The 20113-nt window shown below is 43.5% G+C and overlaps 1 protein-coding gene across 1 annotated transcript in view; it reads right to left on the minus strand.

The window, feature by feature from the left end:
* Positions 1-20113, minus strand: part of LOC138546965 (sterol carrier protein 2-like) — a 757362-nt gene that overhangs the window by 192025 nt on the left and 545224 nt on the right. The window contains exon 12 of the mRNA XM_069642177.1: positions 12255-12411. Coding sequence (XP_069498278.1) covers positions 12255-12411 — 157 coding nt within the window. The remainder of the gene's footprint in view (positions 1-12254; positions 12412-20113) is intronic.

Consider the following 20113-nt stretch of genomic DNA (forward strand, 5'->3'; position numbering starts at 1 on the left):
CCGTTTCTCATCCCAAAAAAAGATTTACTATTTTGACAGCTAAGCCCCTTTTCCTAGCTGCTTGTCATTTTAAAGCCAATGTAAAATAAGAGTTGGAATTCTGCAGCGTGTTTCTTTTCTGCATTGTTCTCCTTTCAAAATCGATTTTATTACCTGTGTTGCGTTGCCTTGATGCACTGATCAGTAGTCTGTAAGCTTCCTTATCATTTAAGTGCAGCCACTGTCATAGCTATCCTACCGCAATTGTAAACTGAGATCCAAGTAACAAGTGAAATCCGAGTAGGCCATTTTGCTAATTTTGAAGATTTTCATTTTCTCTTCGGGCCTCCCATCTTGGGGTGGGGGTCTGTAGTTTTCCCCTCTTCATTCTGACTCCTTGCCACTACTTTCCATCCACAAAGAATTCAGCTAGCAGGTGTTGGGGGGGGGGGGGGGAAGTGTTGCAGGGGGAGTGCTTAACCTGTGTGCTGTCATTTTGAAAAAAAGTCATTTTGGTTCTGCTTCTATTAAAGGTTTATGGATCTTATGTTAGGAGTGTGAAGTAACTATTGGGGGATTTTGCATGCATACCGACACACTGGTGGCTGCGGCCCCAATTTTGATTTGCTTGATTTTCAGTGAATTCTAAAATTTTATAAATATTTCATTGTTACACACCGGCCTGGTTCATAGTCCATTGCGACACTGGGTATTTGTTAATGTGGGTGTGATATGGGCTGGGTGCCTACTTAAAACAAGAATTCAGGGTTCAAATAAAAATAAAGCATTGTATTGTGTGCCACACTCATGGTCAGTGGAAAAAGTCCCTGGCTGGAGTGTGCTGTGTCATAAAATCGGTTACAATATCCTATGTAGACTAAGGAGGTGTCAGGTAGGGGTGTGTCAGAAAGAGGGAGGGGATACTGCGTCTCACCCGAGGGCATTCCTCCTGCGTCCCCCCCCCCCCCCCCAAGGACCCCCTGTCCAGGTGATCCTCCTGCACTGGTCCCCCTCCCCCAGGATCTGGTTCCAAGTCGTGCCTTGGCCACCTGAACAAAAGATCCTCAGGGTCTATACGTGAGAATACCCTTGGGTTTCTCACACTGCCCATGAGCTCAAATACTCCAATGATACCAGGAGGAGAAGGAGAGGGGGTGGGGGGGGGTAGAAAATTCAACAAACCTAGAAGCACAAACCGATCTCAACAGAAGAATAACCAGAGCCAGCGTGAAAGAAGTGACCAAGAGTTCCAGATGAACAAACTTGTGATCAATTTGTCATACAGAACATTAAGCACAGAAGAAGCATCTCTACTTAGAGGCTTCTCCTTCACACCATCAACTCAATATGATCCAATTGAGTTACAAATAGATGTATTCAGATTCACACAAACTGAACTTTAAAAGAATGTTTGCTACACAAATACCCCAAATAACAGACCGCACACAATAACAGACCACACACAAGTGACAGAAAAAAAGCTCACTTTCAATTGATGACATTGAAAATACCTTTACCTTTTTACTTAGGACTTGGGAAGAATCAGAGGGATTTGATATAAGAAATGTCCAACGGGAGTTGCATATCAAGCCACATAATCTTGACATGAGAGCTAAAACTCAAATCAAGATTCATTCCACAGATGCCATTGGACAATGTAATTGACACTTTCCAAAATAACTGATGATATTAACCGTGCAATAGAAATCAATACAGGAAGAAATATATTGGAAACCTATCGAAGCAAGATTATGTAGCATTAAAAAGATTAGCTGAGGATAAAGCCATTGTGATAAAGGAAGCCGATAAAAGGGGCGAGCATTGTGGTGATTAACAGAAGCAACTATTTCGCAATGACGATGGGCCATTTGGAAACCCCACACTGCTACAAAGTTCAAATCTTACCTGAGAAATGAAGTAACAGAGGAACTTGCGGTACTGATAATGAAGTGGCACAGGTAGGGACTCATAACAGATCTGGGAAGGACTTGACCATAAAAGACCCAGTTTTACCAACTACGTACTTCCTAAAATACATAAGCACTTTGCTCAAATTCCAGAAGCAAGACCAATATTAAGTGGAATCGGATAAGCGACCGAAACATTATCGGAATATTTGGATAATATCATTCGACCATTGGTTATCAAATTACCAGCATATTTGAAGGATACCACCAACGTCCTGAATAATTTGAAGGAAATAGTTTGGGAACTGGGAGTACCTCATGGCCAATTTGGATGTCTGGGCTCTCTACAAATCAATTCAACATGACCTGGCTATTAAATCTCTAGAATACACCTTCAGAGAGAGCTCAGCTTCCCACTATCAGCAGGCAGAAATGTTCAAAGATAGGTTGCAAACTACTTTGGAGCATAATAAATTATCTTTAACAACGTCTACTACCAACAAACAAAGGGAGTCGCAATGGGCACCAAATATGCACCTTGCAAATGTACTCATGGGTCTATTTGAGGACACATATCTAAACAGACCAGGCATTTAATGAAAACATACTATTATAGTCATGATACATTGACAATGGTCTACTATCATAGAAAGGGAACCAGAAGGAACTGGACTAGTTTATAGAAGGAATATAAAACAACTTTGATATTTGCTTTACTGGCACAAGCAGTCAGACCATGATCTATTTTCTAGACTTAACAAGCTATGTATCAGGTGAGAACCTTCGAACCTACAGGAAACTGAAGTGAATTCGACCCTCTATGCAACGAGCTGTCACTGTCCGTCTATAATCAAGAACATTCCAACGGGTGAACACATAAGTGCATTTCGCAACTGTGAAGAATCAAATAATTTTGATAAAGAATGCAACCTACTAACGACCAGATTTCGTGAAAGAGGATACTCAATACAAAGTATCAGAGCAGCCCAAGAGAAGGCGCAAGGAATGACAAGTAGTGAGACTTTGAAAAAGAAAGTAAGGGGCACCAGCACAGAGGCATCTACATTTAATTTTGTGACCAAATATTGTAGGGACCACCATAAGACATGAAATATTTTAAGAGACATTGGTATTTACTATGTCTAGACAAGCATCTTGCTAAGTATTTCGACAATAAATCGGCACTAATTTTCAAGAGAGCAAGAACAAACTGAGCCCATCTTGCTTACTGAGTTTATCCCATGAACGAGCACGGACCTAGTTACAACTGATGAGGAAGGGCTTTCATAAATGTGGTACGTGTACCATGTGGAAGTATGCGCACATCGTTACTGAAGAATGTATGGACTCAAGGGGAAAAAAATACAGATAGACAATAACATTAATTGTAGATCCAAATTCGTCATATACGCAATCATTTGTGTATGTGGAAAAATATACATAGGAAGTATTATTCGTGAACGTAGAATCAGAGTAAGGGAGCATAGTGCGACCACTGGTAGTCAGGACCCAAAATTCCCACTGGCACACCATTGGTAATCTGCTCACCGACTACAGAATAAGAAAGATTTGAGATTTATCTGCTTGAAGATCGCTCTGGGAAAGTGACAAAGCAAGAGTATTAATACAAAAGGAAAACAGAATCATATGTAAAATACGGGCAACAGAATTCAGCCTAGATAAGGATCATGAGATGGCTTCATTCTTATGAAGAATGTTGGTACTGTACACAGTGATAAAAGTCAGATGAGTGACAGAGGTTGCACAAGTTCTGTCTGACTTATTTAGACCAAGTACAATTATATATACACACACAAAGGGTTGAACTAGCTTACTGATGCATCTCACTGTTCCACATATAGAGATTAAGTATTGTCAAAATGCCAGAAATTGATGGTTGGATGCAGAACGTATATATAAGGCATCCTTTCATACCAAACAGGTGAGGGATAATGGGGGGAATGATCCCAAAGTATGGCTCCACTAATGTGAAGACATAACGCACGGGGCGTGTGTCATCATGATCGCTATGGTAACAGTTTAAACACCAAGAGTGGTCCCAAAACATGGCAGCATTAACATAATGACGTGACGCACAAGCATCTGACATCACGATCGTCATGGTAACAGCTTAAATATCTCAAATGTCGCCCATGTCAGACGCTAACGGTAGGTTATCACATTGCAAGGTAAGCTCTAATGCACAATTAAAGATTGGGAAGCAGATCTTTTTGAATGACCCCATAGGCAAAAATTGTAAAGAGTGAACGTACATAGGATCACAAGTAGCCTAATATGACTTGCCGGTCCAAGGGATTGTCCAAGAAATTTAGAGTGGAGGACACTTAGCAAATAAGGAATTTGTGTGTGAAGAGAAATACAATTGGTGAGTAGGAAGATGATGTTAGAGTAACACATAGCCTCATGGGGCAAACCGAGTAAATGCATGGGAATTACGATGTCAATTAAAAAGGGAAAGAAAGGGGGGGACAAAACCAATGCCTTAACAATAAGGGGCTTGGGCTATAATCCCAAACCACAATAGAAGGTGATGTGACCAATAGTGTAAAAAGAAAAACTGACACTGATACAAATGTGGACAATATATGAAGCTCAAATTGTTCAATAGAGAATAACAGCATGAAATTTATTTATATATCTAGATACAGATCCCATATGAACATGTTTTGCATTAAGTATAAGCTGATAACTAATGTGGAATGTCATTGTCTGTCTATACTAACTAATCCTCCTGACTACCAATCCTTAATCTCTGTCTCAACTAAACATTTTCGATATAATTACATAATGACATTTCATCTATAATTTAAATTTTGTTTGGATTAACACAGCACCATTTTGAAAAAGGCTGTGGGCCCGAAACACATGTCAACACAGAGGGGCTGAAGAATGTAATAAACTAACTCACAAAGCAAACTCAGTGTTTGATGAACTTTGAGAGGTCCGGCGCAACCCAGGAGTATAGCAGTTAATGCCTAATTCATATAAAGCAGTGGGTTCATCCTTTTTTTAATCCAAGAGTGCGACGGACAAGGTCTCTTTTTTTGGATAAAAAGGTCTGTGTCACAGTAAAATAGACTACAAACCCAAGGGGACATTTCTGTAGTGTTTAACATCTATGTTCAGCCTTTAGTTGGTCTCATCCATTCCTGTGGCTTTTGGTGCTAGTCATATGCCGACAACATCCAGATTCTGGTCAGTCTTGATCTTGACTGTGATGAGAGCCTGTAAGAACAACAATTGGCTCCAGCTAAATGGGGATAAGACTGAGGTTCTGGTGGTGGGCTCCCAGTCTGACTCAGTCTCTTGGGCTTTTTCCTTCTGGCCACAAGCTCTGGGTGGTTTTCCTATTCCGGTAACGGTAGTTAAGAATCTGGAAGTCTATATGTCCTCTTCCTTGTCGATGGCTCCCCAGCTGAGTGCAGTCTGCAAAACAGGCCACTTTGTGCTTAAAGTGCTCTGCAAGGTTTTGCCTTTTTTACCTGCTTGCCTTCGTCCCACGGTAGTCGCTTTGTTGGTGGCTAGTCGCCTGGACTACTGCAATGCCCTGTTTCTGGCCCAGCCTCTTTGCCTTATACACTGGCGGCAGCTACTGCAGATCCTTGAAGTCCAGCGGGCCACTTCTGCCTCCTATGGTTCCCACATCATCAGCCCAGTACTTCGCTCTCTTCACTGACTCCCAGTGGCCAAAAGGATTAAAGTCCCTCTTTTTGGTTCCCCGGGCGTATTATCAGCAAGACAGGTTTTTGCCCTACATTCCGGGGCAGTCTCTCTGCTCCAGAAATGCCTGCCTGTGATACCCAAATGGAGGACGGGTTTGGGCCTTTTCTGTTGCTGCCAGTAAATTAAGGAATGACCTACTGGTTGCCCTCAGGCGTACAGAGAACAATTTGCAAGTCAGACACCTGTTGAAAACTGTGCTATTCTAGCTTTAGTGTGGTTGTGTTGCTCTAGTCCTAGCGCCAAGATGCCTTTTGGGTCTACATGCCGCTGCGCGATATAAGTGTGATTAACATAACATAAAAAGGTGGCAGAAGAGAAAAATGTTGCAGCAGTAAAAGGACAGTAACAGATTGATGCAGCAACAGATGTAGTGGCAGAGTTATTATGTAGCAGTAAAGACTAAATGAGAGGTAGCAGCAAGATAGAAGAACCGATGGAGAAGAGAATGCAAAAGAAATAAAAGAGAAAGAAATTGAAAAATGTGAAGACATGTAACGTAACATGGCTAGAGAGAGGATTCAACAGCAACAGTCAGCGAGAAAGTAAAGGACAGGGCAACACTGCAATAGAAATCAAGGCATATGCATTTCTAGGAGCAGGACAGGGTTTAGGAAGAAATCAAGTTTCTCCATCTTCCAGGCACTTCATTCATGAGACTAATAGCTCCTGGGTCACAATGAGTAACTCTTGGTCAGAGGACAAACCTGACACCGTTCAGCCACTTCCAGCCCCTGCTACATAAACCCCAATTTAGACCCCCGCATAGGGCTTTAGCCTCAGATCAAGAGGAATCCTGCTTCCCACGCAGTGATAACCACACCCCATGAAATTTCCAGCAGGCATTAAGGTCTATAGTACCTGGGAGTTTGAGGCGCACTGGAGAATGGCATATTCTCACCTGTTCTCTCGTGCATGGTTTCAATGCACCCAATTTCACAGCGATAACCTGGCATTAAAAGCGTGACAGCCCTTCAGTAAAAAAAAAGCCACTTGCATCATTTCACAAATGGCGTTCCAGACTGTCGACAGAAAACTGGCCCTTCTCTCCCTACAAAACCGGTTGGTCCTACATACAATTGACATGTAAAACTGAACAGAGACTGCACACAGAGATCATGGTAAACTTTATAAATGGGTGTGTGTTACCTTGAAAGGATACTCCCATGTAACGCACTACACTGTCTCATCGTGACCTAAAATACAAGTCTAGCAAACTAAATAATAACTTAAGCAAGGTGCCAGGCTTTCTCAATTTTACCACATTAGTTTGCTAATTTCATTCCCTTTCCTTCTGCTGCGAACATTCACTGCGAACATCCACCTTTATACAGGAGTCTATTTTTGACAAGCCAACTCTTCGCAGTCCCTAAATACTCTGGAGTTTGACCTCGAATGCTATGTATGGCAATGCCCGGGTAAATAAGCCACCATACTTCCAGGCTTCTCCCTAGGAAAACCTTAAGCCCCTTATTCATCCAACATTATATTAGGCACTAACTTGCAATTCTCCAAATCTTCCTTGGAAAACCATCCCAATTACCACAGCACATAAGGACGCACAGTCTTTCTCTCAATGGGCCACTTAACAGGACGGTCATTAACCCATGTCATCAAAAAACATTGGACCACTGCATCCCTCCCTCCCTCCCTGTGTTTATAGCATCTCTTAGAGCTATCCTATCCTCATCTTCCCTCTAGCTCATTTTCTTTCCTCCCGCAGACTAAGATCTGGATACCCCTGGCAGTACACCACGGGTTGGCATGGGTGCTCTGAAACTACTATGGAGGTGATTTGCTATAGTATTAAGGCCATTAGCATTAGATAAAAGAAGAACTGGTTCAATAAGGTTTTCTATTTTTTCTGTTTTTGAACACTCGCTAAGTTTTCCCTTGCACATTACAGAACACTGCTCTGCATTTGTAATCTTGCCTGTATCTTTTATAAAAGCACTCTGAATATCTTTTCTATATGAATAGAATCTTATTTCCCTTCAATTCGTCCATTGTGCTGTTGGTATGCCCATAGATTGTTCATTTCTACAGCCTTTTTTGCTGTGGCATGCAAATTCTAACTCCTCCTCCCGTCCATGCCTCTTTTTCTCTGTCACCTCCTATGTGTCAGTCTTCCAGCCTCCTTCAAACTCCCATCTCCAACTTTCCCTCCAACTCCCACCTGTCTATTTCTCTTTGTCACTTAGGGTTATTTTTGTCCTGAAAAAAAACAATATATAATTCTTGATACGTTGTGTTCCTTTAAGTTTTAATTTTATGGTTATGCCTCCGCAAAACGTTATGGCTTAGGAAGGCATGCTTTAAATAAGAGAATGTGGCATGTCCATCAACATCATATGTTTCACTATTTCAGTACACTTCATCAATTCAGACCTTGCAAATTCTTTAAAATCCTGCAGTAGAGTGACTTGGTTTAGCTACTCAACATAAGAGAAATACATTCGACCTAGGCCGATGGGTGACATAATCTTTAATAGCACTTTCTGTAAAGTGTTGCATGTTACCATACACGCACTTCATGTTTGGTGCACTGCCGCCACCGAGAGGCCAGACACGCACAGTGAAACATATTTGCAACGTTCTGCAAATAAAAGCTTCTAGTATGCCAGCAAGGTCTAGTATAATGTAAATGGTTCCCGACCTTCATAAAAACTCGACTACGCGAGTGGTCTGGAAGATTTTGCAAGATCTGGTTCGTGGTTTTAAGTGCCCATCACAGGCAGACACAATCATTTAACTTATTCTGTGAAATCTAATACAAGTCTATAGAATGTTACCCTTCCTTATCCAAGGAAAATTCTGTGTTTCAGTTTATGAAAATATATTCCCAGAGTTCAGTCAAGAACGCAAATTCTGAACATCAGTATTAAGAGCCTGGGAACCCATAATCCACACTTCCTTAATAGAGCTTGTAGCTCCTGGATAAACAAGTGCATTTTTTGTATAAATATATAGACATAACATTGAAGGTTTACTCCAAAACTGAGCATGAAACAAGTATAGATGTCTCTGTCTTTTGGCATATTTTACAGAGTTCTAAATATGTAGGTATGTTTACTTTGCAGCTTTGATGGCCCCTTTGCCAGGCATTTTCGTTGCCAAATTAAGTGGTTTGGCGTTGTGGTACACTAGCTAACCGTAAGAAAGTTTCGGCTTTTCAGCCAAGTGCTCTGGGACTTGCAGTCGAGGTGACTTCATTACAAGCAGTACTGCATGAGCCTCGAGTAGGATAATGCATCAATTGTAGAGATCTGTGTGCAACCATTGGTCATAGAGGAGAGTACAGTGAATTTTATTGCATGAATAGCGAGACGCACAATTAGGCTACATGAAATATGTGGGGAAAATGTGTGTGCAGGCAGCTATAGCTCGTGTCCTTGCACCTGCCCCTTACAAAGTATTCCTCTTAAAAACAAGCTTTGGCAACGCTAACGTTCGGCTATTGCAGGATTAGATATGCATTTGCCAGCAACTGCCCAGGTACTGATACACTTTGCCAGCTGTTGCTATGTTATGGGCATGTAGTACCATTATGGTAGTTCCTGGTAAATGCCTATCCTATGCCTACACAAAGCCAAAACTGCTGCCTTTGCCAATGCTGACCACGTTTTTGGACACAAGGAAATGTCTGTAACATGCTATGTAGGGCTCAGTCCCGGCACTCTCTCGATTGCTCCATGGAATTTTTTCTCAGAATTCAATAAGCGTGCCTCGGTAGCAGGAAGTCCGGAGAAGAGCAACTACCAGTTTTCCCAATTGGCAACTTTTTTTTAACGCTTTTTACCAAATCTAGTGGGCCACCTTTTATATCAAGATGGCCTAATTCCGTGAAAACGTTCAGTAGAAATGCAGGGTCCAGCTGTGAAAGTTGCCTGTAACCCAATTTCTTCGACATCCTTAATCCCAGCTCTCTCTCTCTACATCAATCAGTCCTGCTACTCCCCTTCACGCTCTCCTTTGTTTCATAGCCCACTAAAGCAGTGATAGTGACATGTAGCAAAAAGTAAAACACAGATTTTAAAAAACATCATACCCTCTGACTAACTGCAGGGCCTTCTCTTATGAAGTAATCGCCTGTCAATGTGCTACCAGGCTAGGCATCTACGCAGTGCCATAGCAGCCGAGACTCATCTGTTCTATGTCTGACAAAGCACAAGAATAACTGATCTTTCAAATTATGGCATATGTAGAGGTCAAGACATATTTAAAGATTCCATGCAACCAAGACTAAATGCTCAACGGACCAGGCAATAGTGCCATGGATTCCAGTGCAAACACCTCAGAAAGTACTCTGTCCATAGACAGGGCACATTTAAAAGGGGAATAAAGATTTGATAATCCCAAAATGCAGAGCAAAGAGTGGAGATGCAGGGCCAGAGAATGCGTTGTGTCAAGGTCTGTGCGTGTGATTTTCTTGGTGGCCTGTGCCCTACACAGGGTTCGAAACTGAGGGGAGCTGGCAGCTATTTAGCTCCTGCTGGTTGCCTAGAAGTATCTGGTTAGCTTGGTACCAACATCCATCTACCAGGAGCTACTTTTGACTCCCACGGCCAACTGATGCTGAACAAACACACCTATACAAATGTACCTGTGCATTTGAGACATCCTATAAACAAACATTAGGACACATCTGTAAAACATGTAAAGCATAAGCTGTCCTAAATAATGTCTGAAATGAAATGTTTGCATCTTATGGGGAAGTTGGATTTGCAGGACGCTATGTACTAGCTCCTCGTTCCACAGTGCTCCTGGTCACTGCCTAATGCTGGATACCCAGGAGCTATTTTAGCTTCTGCTTATCCAAGGGTAATTTCGAGCCCTTCCACAGCAATCACCTGACTGAGCACCTCAAGGAATATTCTCCCCATTGCATCTTCAGAACTGCAAACCAGGGTAAATGGAAACGTACCTTTCCTGTACCCCCACCTTTGATGGTTTGGTGCAAACTCTCCATTGATGCATCTAGAAAGGTGTGTTTTTGATGACTGACCATTTCTTTTCTGTGTCTGAATGCTATAGTCATTGTAAAATTAATTCTGTAAAGGCATGATACAAAGCACGACGGGCCGGGATCCCTCATACCGCTAGCATCATGCCTTTGTAACAACAAAAAAGTAAAAAAAAGGTTCGATTTAATTTGGTGCGAGTGATACAGCTGTAGTACATCTATTAAGTTTAATATGCAAAGCTCTACTTATGACGTACAGTGTCATAGTGAATGCAAATACTGCCAGATTAGCAGTATGCTTTTCTACACTCGTGAAAATATTGGGATAATTGTCAGACTCAACATTTCCAGTTTGTGGAAACGTACAGTTATCGAACACCTATCACCTTTATAATAAATAAAAAAAAGTCCACAATGCTGATAACGGAATTCTAAGTATTGGGTTTTTCCGAGAAAAACAACACAGATAAACATTAGCCTTAATAAGGTCATGGCTCCCCGCCAATCATCTAACCGGCCTCTCCATCATTTAGACAGGGGCAGGTGGTAATCAATATTCTTCTAGCAGATCAAATTGCCTGCAAACCCTCCATGAGCTAGGGACGAATGGTCTAATCTTTCACTCACACAATCGCCTGGAGTGCACATGGAAGCCGGCAGCTGAATGGAGGAGATGGGACATAGCAACAAAGACAGTTGGCTTTAGCATGCTCTGCGCAAGGCCCGTCACTCGGTGGTGTGTGTAGAGCCTTTTCGTTCATTCGTTTTTCATTTTACCCACCGCCAGGTTCACTATCACGCTAGTTGGCAAAAGCGGGTATTTATAATATGGAAATGCAGCCTAAACAGCACAATGTTTTTGAAACGACAGCTTATTTTGCATCCCGAGATTCTCACTTTCGATAGTTCCATTATAAGGCTGTATCTAAAACGGTCGACACGTGAAGTGTGTTGCCGGGTACAACGCCTGTAACAGGCTGAAGAAATCACGGAAGAAGCTTTGCAAGCCCCATTGAGGGCGGCTTGCCACCTTGCACACCTACTCTTTCCACGTGACATTAATTTTGCTCATATGGCGTTTAAACCAAAAAAAATCATCTAAACACCTATCATGTATAAGTGATGAGGATGGCCTAGGCGACACACGAAATGCCAGTTGCCCAATGTTCTGAACCTTGGAACAAGAAACTAAAAATATTAAATTAACGAGTAAAGTGCGTGTTACAAAACTAATCTATGACGAATAAACGCGAAGCCTTCTAAAACGTAAACCATAGAAATGTGTGACATGCTTGATTGCTCGTGCTGGGTTTCCGTTTTCAGGGTGTGAAAATAATGCCGATTAAGTCAATAGTGCAGTAACGCGGGATCTGAAGGGTGCGGAGAGTTTAACCGGAGATTACAGGGGATCCATCACACAGGCGCACGTCCATCGCCGCTGTTCGCAGAGCAGACAGACGACACATTGTCACAAGTGTTACCGTCACACCGTCCTATTGCTATACAGGTAGTGCTTTAAAAACGGCCGGTATTGCTGCTGTGCAAATCAGCAACATCAAGTAGATTTAATTCGCCGTTTTCAAAACGCACTTTTAGTAAAATTCAGTGGCACAGTTGTGTAAAAATAATAGCACATGCGTTCGTTCGAATTGATGACAACTCACCTGGTTGCTGCTTCGGGGAACCCCATTTTGTATAAAGTCACAACAGCCGCTCCGCCGAGGCCTAGGTTGTGCTGCAGAGCGATCTTTGCACCAGGAACTTGTCTCTTCCCGGCTTCCCCTCTCAGCTGCCAGCAGAGCTCAGAGCACTGAGCCAGACCTGCAGAGTCAAGCACAGATAACACTGATCTCAGCAACAATGTCGCAAACAGGACTAATGAAGATAGGGTGTTGCACAAGAGCAGCAACTCTGAAGGCCAAACTATTGCACACCAATAACCATAAAGCTTTACGAATCACTCTTTGTAAGTCATTTTAAAGAAAAGGTCATTTTGCTCTTTAGAAAAAAAATGTGCCACCCATAACTAGATACAGTAGAAAAACACAATTTGAAATGCTGGTATCGTTTTCAAATTTGATACATTTTAACACAGCTCCATTACTTAATTGTGTGTGTGGTCTATAAAAATGATGCATTAATAAAAAACACAAATGTTCAGAACAAATATAACATCTGGAACCGACCAAATGTATCTAAGTGAATGTATTTAAGCATACCTTCTTGGGCCGCTTATTGTAACCCGCAAGCAAGCCTTCTTAAAACTTCCTTAAAGCGCCTCGTTGCCTGTGGGCTGTAGTGCGCTCTACAAATACTAAATAAAAATAAATAAATATTTCCACAAGATCACATAGCTGTACTGCAATCCCTCTGCTTCTTAGTACGGATGCCTTCCCACGCCATGGGCTGCAAAGCATGACCCACACATGTGTTGGCCTCAGGTAGGCTCCGCTGGGGGCTCTTGGTGAGCGACCATGTTTCTTACAAAGATTTGAATTTAGAATATTAAGGGCCCACCTTCTCCAAGACACTTGGGCAAGATCACATGATTTATGAGCTTTGTAGTTTAGTAATAGGAAATAGTTTATTTCGGTACTTCGGTTTTATCAGGAGGGAATTGCCAACGATTATCTGGCCTAGAATCCTGCAGCACTTTATCTGGATCACATTTTGTTCGATAAAAGCGTAATTTACATCCATCCCTGAAATCTTTTCCCAGCATACCACTTTTGTATTGCACTGTAAGCTTGAAAATACCGTCCGTTGTGTCGCCTACCTACACCCTCTTGCCCTTCCCGCTTGGCCTTTTCTTTCCCGTTTCCTTTTCACCCCAGAGATCTCGACAAGCTGGTTTGATACCCTCGGCAGGGTCACAATTTGCTATATTCAGACAAGGCTTGTCCCCAACAGTGATAATGTACGCAGTATAAGAGGTTCTTAACATAACAAAACATGCAACAAATCCATCGAGTGTACAGCTTAAATAAGTTAAAACAGTAAATCATCATACATACAAAGTATCATACATGGATACAATATGTGTGAATGAAAAAATGCAGAAAATTAATGAAGATGAATGTTCAAAGAATGTTGATGGGAAATGTAAGTGAATTTCAAATGTAATTGCAAAGAGCATGTTGATTCAAGAAAACCTTAGCCTCTCTATTCAGTACTAGGACTAATGTGGCTTAAAAGGTAGACTGCATATTGAATTATATATATGCTTGCAAGCAAAATGGAAGGCATAAGTTGCTTACATGTACTCCAGCATTGGTATCTCTCAGATTCACATGCTGTGAATATTAGCCAGGCTGGGAATCCTTGGTTACCTTATTTTTTCCTTGCCTAAAGAAAATAATTTTGTTTGTGTAGGCAGTCATCCTCCTTATGCATGCTTTTGGTTCCAACCAATGGGAAATCAAGTAGTTAGGTCCTCCTCCTCGCTTCAGATTCTGACCTGTCATGGTGGCCAGATCCATAAGGTTTTTACCTTCTAGGGACGGAAGGAGGGTGCATGTGAATCTATGAAAGATACCAATGCTGGAGAACAGGAGTTACAGGTAAGCAACTTACTCCTTCTCCAGCATTAGATCTTTCATAGATTCACATGCTGTGAATAGACTTTGTGACAGTATGTAGTACAGGAGGCTGTAAAATGTAAAAAGCCTTCCTTACTGAAAAGAATGCTGCAGTACTGCTCTCCGTCTGAATGTCCGCTGCATGTCGTTTCTCCAAGCAGTTGTGCCCTGTAAAAGTATGTGGCACCGACCATGTAGCTGCTTGACAAATGTCTGTGATGGAGAAGTCTACCCACAACACTGCTGAGGCTGCCTTGTGGAATGAACATGAACAATTTTCCTGCTGACAAATGGCAGACGGATATGACTGATGAAATCCATCTAGACATGACTTTCTTGGACAGAGCTTTTCCTTTGTTAGTTGTGCCATATGCCCCTAATGGGTAGTGGCCAGTGGTTTAAACAGCTTCTTCATGAAACCCGCCAAGACCGTATTGAGGATCCAGTCTGGTGGGGTTCTCCTTGTTTGTGGGAAAGTTCTGAGAAGACCTTTGAGAACGTGTTTCCCCACTCTGTTTCTATATAATGGCATGGGCTGTCTCCTTCCAGATCGTTGCTGGGTGGACTTGTATGGCTGCATGAGCTAGACCTTGTTTAGCTAAGTAGAGTAGATATGGAAGCAGCTGTTCCGGTTGCACCTGCAGTGCCTGGACGCCCTGTTTGTCACACCAAGCACAGAACGTTTTCCTGTCACAATTTATTAGTGACAGGAACCCTGGCTGCTGACAAAATGTTTTTGCAGTCCTGAGGGATCGCTAGTTGTTAAATTCTGAGAAATCAGGAGCCACGATGTCAACTTTAGGGAATGCGGGTTGTGATAAGATGTCTGGGTAATCATGCTGTCATTGATTTATCTGCCGAGAGCTGAAGAAGGTCGGAGTACCACGTTTGGCATGGCTAGCTTAGAGTGATGAGGGTCACTCAGCAAGCATGCACCCTGATCAGTTCTCTTACCAGTCATATGACCGGGACCAGAGGAAAATAGTTTTTCTCATGGGAAGGAACATTTGTCCCCCATCCACCCCTGCTGCAGGGTTCTGCTGGAAAATCGTGTGCACTTTTTGTTGTGGCTGGTGGCAAAAAGGTCTACTGATGGGCAACTCCACTTCTGAAACAGCCACTGTAGCTGGCTATTGTTGAGCTCCGTGAGGGGTCAGTAATGCAAGGAGGACAACTGCTTGTGTTTTTATCCAAATTAAACATGTTATTAAAGATAAAAAGTGCAAATGAATCCTCACTAAACCTACTCTATCAGGGAGTTCCCTACTTAGTCTAAGGGGAAAAATCCTAGCATAAACAAAACTGGCCCTCACACTTCCCCTGTTTAACCCCTGATCCTGTCTGTACCATAGATACAAGGTAAATCATAAATGGCATAAACAAATGAATAACCAACGACCAGTGATTTGCATGACCTTCACCAATACTGGGTAAATCCATGCCCATGATTGCTCAAAGTCATTGTCTCCAAGTGTTCAAAAGGAAGGTCTTGAATCAGCTCTTGAAAGTTCCAAAGGAAACAAAAGTTCACCAAACTAAAATCCACTGGTAACAGTTCTTCCGCTTTCCTTTGATAAGTTGCCCCTTCAAATCCCAGCTGAGAACTCAGCATCAATGTTATTCCTGGACATCCTTTTTGAAAGATTATGTTGCCACAGTTCAAATATGTAAATAAACAACTTCTGCTTCAACAGCTTCCCATGTAACTCTGACCTCTGCAGTGTCTCTGGTATAATTGTCAGGATGCTTCTTAGGGTGTCCCTTTCCTCTTAACAACCCCCTTCTACTACTGTTACTGTGGGACCAGACTCCTCTTGTTCCACAGTATGCCACTACTTCAGTCACCTTTAGTGCAAAATGCCCTGACAGTTTTATACACCACCACATTTCAGGTAGTTCTACTTTCACTTGAAACTTTAGAATTCTTAGTTAACTTTAGACAACCGAGGTTAGTTAACCTTGGGGTGTAGCACAATCACAGCTCTCCACTAGGCACACCTGGGAAGCTCTTCAATCTCACCACGTTTCTCTCAGTGCAGCCACAGCAAAACAGGGTTTGTGAACACAGGACTCTCTAAGGACTTGCAGGTGAAATATGCTTTCCTCTTGCCCCAACATCTCTTAAGTGAACACACTCCCTCATGAACCGCCAGTCTCATGCTCTTCTCCTTCTGCTACTCCTGCCAGCATTCCAGCTCCTGCTCCAGCTCTATTCACAGCTCCATATACTGCTCCTTCTTTTATATCTCTTAGGTGTGGCAATTAACTTCAGGTGCATGCCTTGATAGTTAATTGTCTGACCCTGGCAAAGGCTGTTAGGCATACTTGCCTGTCCTTCACTCTACGTGCCTCTTCAGCCCTCTTTTTCATCTCGGTCACAAAGGGATTTTGGGACATGTCTTTTATTTAGAAGAGTTGGGGTTTTCCACTTCTTTTAATTGTCAGAAAGCCATCAAAAGGGAGGGATTACGGGGTAAGTTAAAAAGGGGTTCCTGGTCTGATTCCCCATGTGATCCTCCCGCAGTACACCACCCTCAGGGGCGGGATCAGAAAGTGCCTGCCTTTCCCTGGCCACATGAGGAAGGTCCCAGACCAGTTTCCTGAGGAGAATCCCATCAGATTCTTCACAGATCCCACTCCTGAGTCCGAGTGGTGGTTTGCCTGCTTAGGCTGCCCGCCCCTGGTTGTGGACTCCTAGGAGGTGAAAGGCCTGTAAAAAGATTCCATTGGGGATTTCCCAGTGCCACACCCACTGTGCTTCTAGAGTCGGAGTCATGGACCTCAAGCCCCCCTGCTTCCTGAGGTAATACAAGGTAATACATTATTGTAGTATTGCCTGTAAGGATCATGACCGAGTGCCCCTTTAGTATTGGCAGGAATGATTTGAATGCCCATTTCACTGCCCTCAGTTTCAGCCCATTGATGTGGAGACGCGTCTCCTTGGTCGTCATAAGCCACTTGACATGGAGCTGGTCGATGTGGTCTCACCAGACCAACATGGATGTGTCGGTGATGAGCCGTTTGTGATACGCTGGGTCCGGAAAGGGATTGCCTTTTATGATGCTGGATCTGTTGGCTCACCACTGGAGTCTTTGGGCCAGTTTGGTTGAGATCTGTATCTTGTCTCCCCATGTTCCTTGGACCAATTCAGGGCGATGGATTCCTGTCAGGGCCTCATATGTAATCTGCAATTGGGTATCAGCGGGATACACAATGGCATGTTTCCTAGGGTCCACATGCAGTGGTGCACTGTCAGCCATCTTCATAGCTTGAAAGTAGGGATCAGAGAGATGAGCGCGTTCGCTCGGTCTGTTGATGGTCTCACTCTCAGCTCTTCGGTGGAGAATTCCACACCAAGAAAGACAATTTTTTTGGATGTCATATGCAAGGATTTCTTGTAATTTAATCGGGAAGCCGAGGTCTTGGAGTCGCTGCATGGTCCACGACATGGAGTGCTGACCCCCCCCGCACCAGCCAGTCATCCAAATAGGGATAGATGTGGTGGCCCTCCTTTCGCTGGCTTGCGGCTATTGGTGCGAGGCACTTGGTGAACGTATAGGGGGCTGACTTTAGGCTGTACAGTAACACTCGAAATTGGTAAGAGGTTCCTTGTACCAGGACGTGGAGATACTTCCTGTGCCTTGGGTGAATTGGTATATGGAAGTATGCTTCCTGGATGTCTAGGGACACCAGTTAGTTGTGGGGTTGCACCGTTTTTATGACCTGCTGAAGTATTACCATGGTAAACGTTTGCTTCTTACGAACTTGTTCAGCTTCCGCAGATACAAAATGGGGAGCCTTTTGGCATCTGGTTTTCTCACAACAACCTATCAGGAGTGATTCCCTTGTCCCCTTTATTGCCTCAGCACTTTCTCCATGACTCTCTATCACAACATGTATTTTACCTCCTGTAATAATATTTTACATGTGCAGGTATGTGATGATTTGGAGGTATTTAGGGCTGGAGCTTCATAAATTCAAGTAGCTGTTCGTGGGTTATGGCTTCCAGCACCCATGCGTCCAATATTACTGGTTTCCAGTTTTGGACATATTTTGACACGTTTCCCCCCACCTGCTTTCGTCTTGGAGTGTAGTAATTGTGGCTGCTTTTCTTGTCATCCTCTCTGAGAGCTCGGAGCCTGTTTACGCCTCTGCATTTGCCTGAAGTCTTTTGACCTCCAATACCCTTGATAGGTACTCCTGTTACCTTGTAAGTAGTACAATGAAATCTTGATGTATAGAGTACCTCCTCTAGTGGAGGTGGAAGATACTGCTCTGCCCGAGGCTCCCCTGAAGGGTCGAAAGGACCTCTGGTTTTGTAATGTCACGAGGGAGCGCACTGTATTGGAGTCTGTCTTTATGTCCTTGAGGGCTGCATCTATTTTAGGCCTAAAGAGTCAATCTCCTTCAAAGGGCATGTCCACCACTTTGTGATGCACTTCTGGTCTAAAGTCTGTGCATCTGAGCCTACCATGGCGTCTCAATACCACTCCATTCCTTATCTGTTAAAAACCTGTCTCTGCCAAGTCTACAGCAATGTTAATGCTGTGATTCAATGCCCCCCCACCCTTCCTTGAGGATGGCTTTCACTGGCCTCTTTCCTTTTCTCTTCTAGGCGATGTCCAGTATGGGGGATAGCCTGTGCCACATCTCTCTTTACATATTGTTATTGTACATTTGTGTAGCGCCTCATATACCATTGGTATGATCTCAAAGTGCTGTGGGTTGAATGCCCTTGGAGACCATAGTCCAGGCCAGTGGAGAGAGTAGGGTAGCGTGGAGGTGGATGCATTCTAATGCTTGGTGTGGTGCAGTGGTTGTGAGAGATCAGTGGAATGGGTTCGGCAAGGTAGTTGGGCTCCAGGTCTGCATTCTGCCTGCGGGCCTGTAAGAGATGTGTGCAGCTAGGCCAATTTTTTTCATGAGGTATAATTGCATTCTAACAGAGTGTTGAGGTGTTCAGGGAATAGTGTAGGTATGTGTGCAGCTAGGCCAAAATTGATAAAGGTGTATAGCTGCTTTCTATTGTTTGTTGGTGTAAAGTAGAAACTGAGCATATTGATAGGAGTGAGTGTTTGTGATTACTGATAGGAGGCCCCTGTTCCTAGCTGATTTTATTTTCCAGAACCCGATGGGCTGGCCGTGTTGGTCCTGGCAGTTCGCGGTAGTGGATATTCGAGCGAGGTTCTTTGGCAGGTGCGGAGTATATTGTGTTTGCCCGGTTGGATGGTCCTTTTTCCATGGGTTCTGTTGTAGGTGTTAGAGGGCCCATTTTCCAGGTCCCGGGTCATAGCAATGGCGGGTGACTGGGTAATTCATGACACATTGTAGGTTACTGCATTATTCTCAGGAGGGTCCAACCAAGCATAGTTGATATAGCGCCTCAGGTGTGGGAGTTCTTGGCCTTATTCCTAGGAAGGTCAAGGATGTCTGACTAGAGCATGTACCACCTTGTGTGCCCGAAAGATGACATGATATGGCCCAACCGTAGTATTCGAAACATAGTGCTATGAGGCTCTGCAGTAGAGGCTCTGAGGGACAATTCCCAGATAGGCAGAGCTTGAAACGGGGTTAACAAGAAACCGGGACAAATTTCAAGCGTTATGCGGATGACGCGCAGCTCTACTTCAAGCTTCCTTCCTCCGCCTCCTCCTCCTCCTCCTTTTCCTCTCTCATTCCTGACTCCCTGTCTGCTATTCAGGCCTGGTGCTCTGCTAACGATCTCTGCCTTAATGCCAATAAGACAGAGATCCTTCTCATTGGGATCCCAGCTCCCTCTTTCCCTCCCACACTCTGGCCACCTTCCCTGGAACCCCCTCCCCTCCGCCTCCTGTGAGACAAAAAACCTTGGTGTCATCTTCGACTCCTTTCTCTCCTCATATGATGGACCTTGCCAAAAAGGCCCACTTTCAGCTGCACCTCCTCAGAGGCATTCTCCCTTTCCT

Source organism: Ambystoma mexicanum, chromosome 1q, assembly GCF_040938575.1.
Source record: "Ambystoma mexicanum isolate Mex_15411 chromosome 1q, UKY_AmexF1_1, whole genome shotgun sequence".
Taxonomy (NCBI): domain Eukaryota; kingdom Metazoa; phylum Chordata; class Amphibia; order Caudata; family Ambystomatidae; genus Ambystoma; species Ambystoma mexicanum.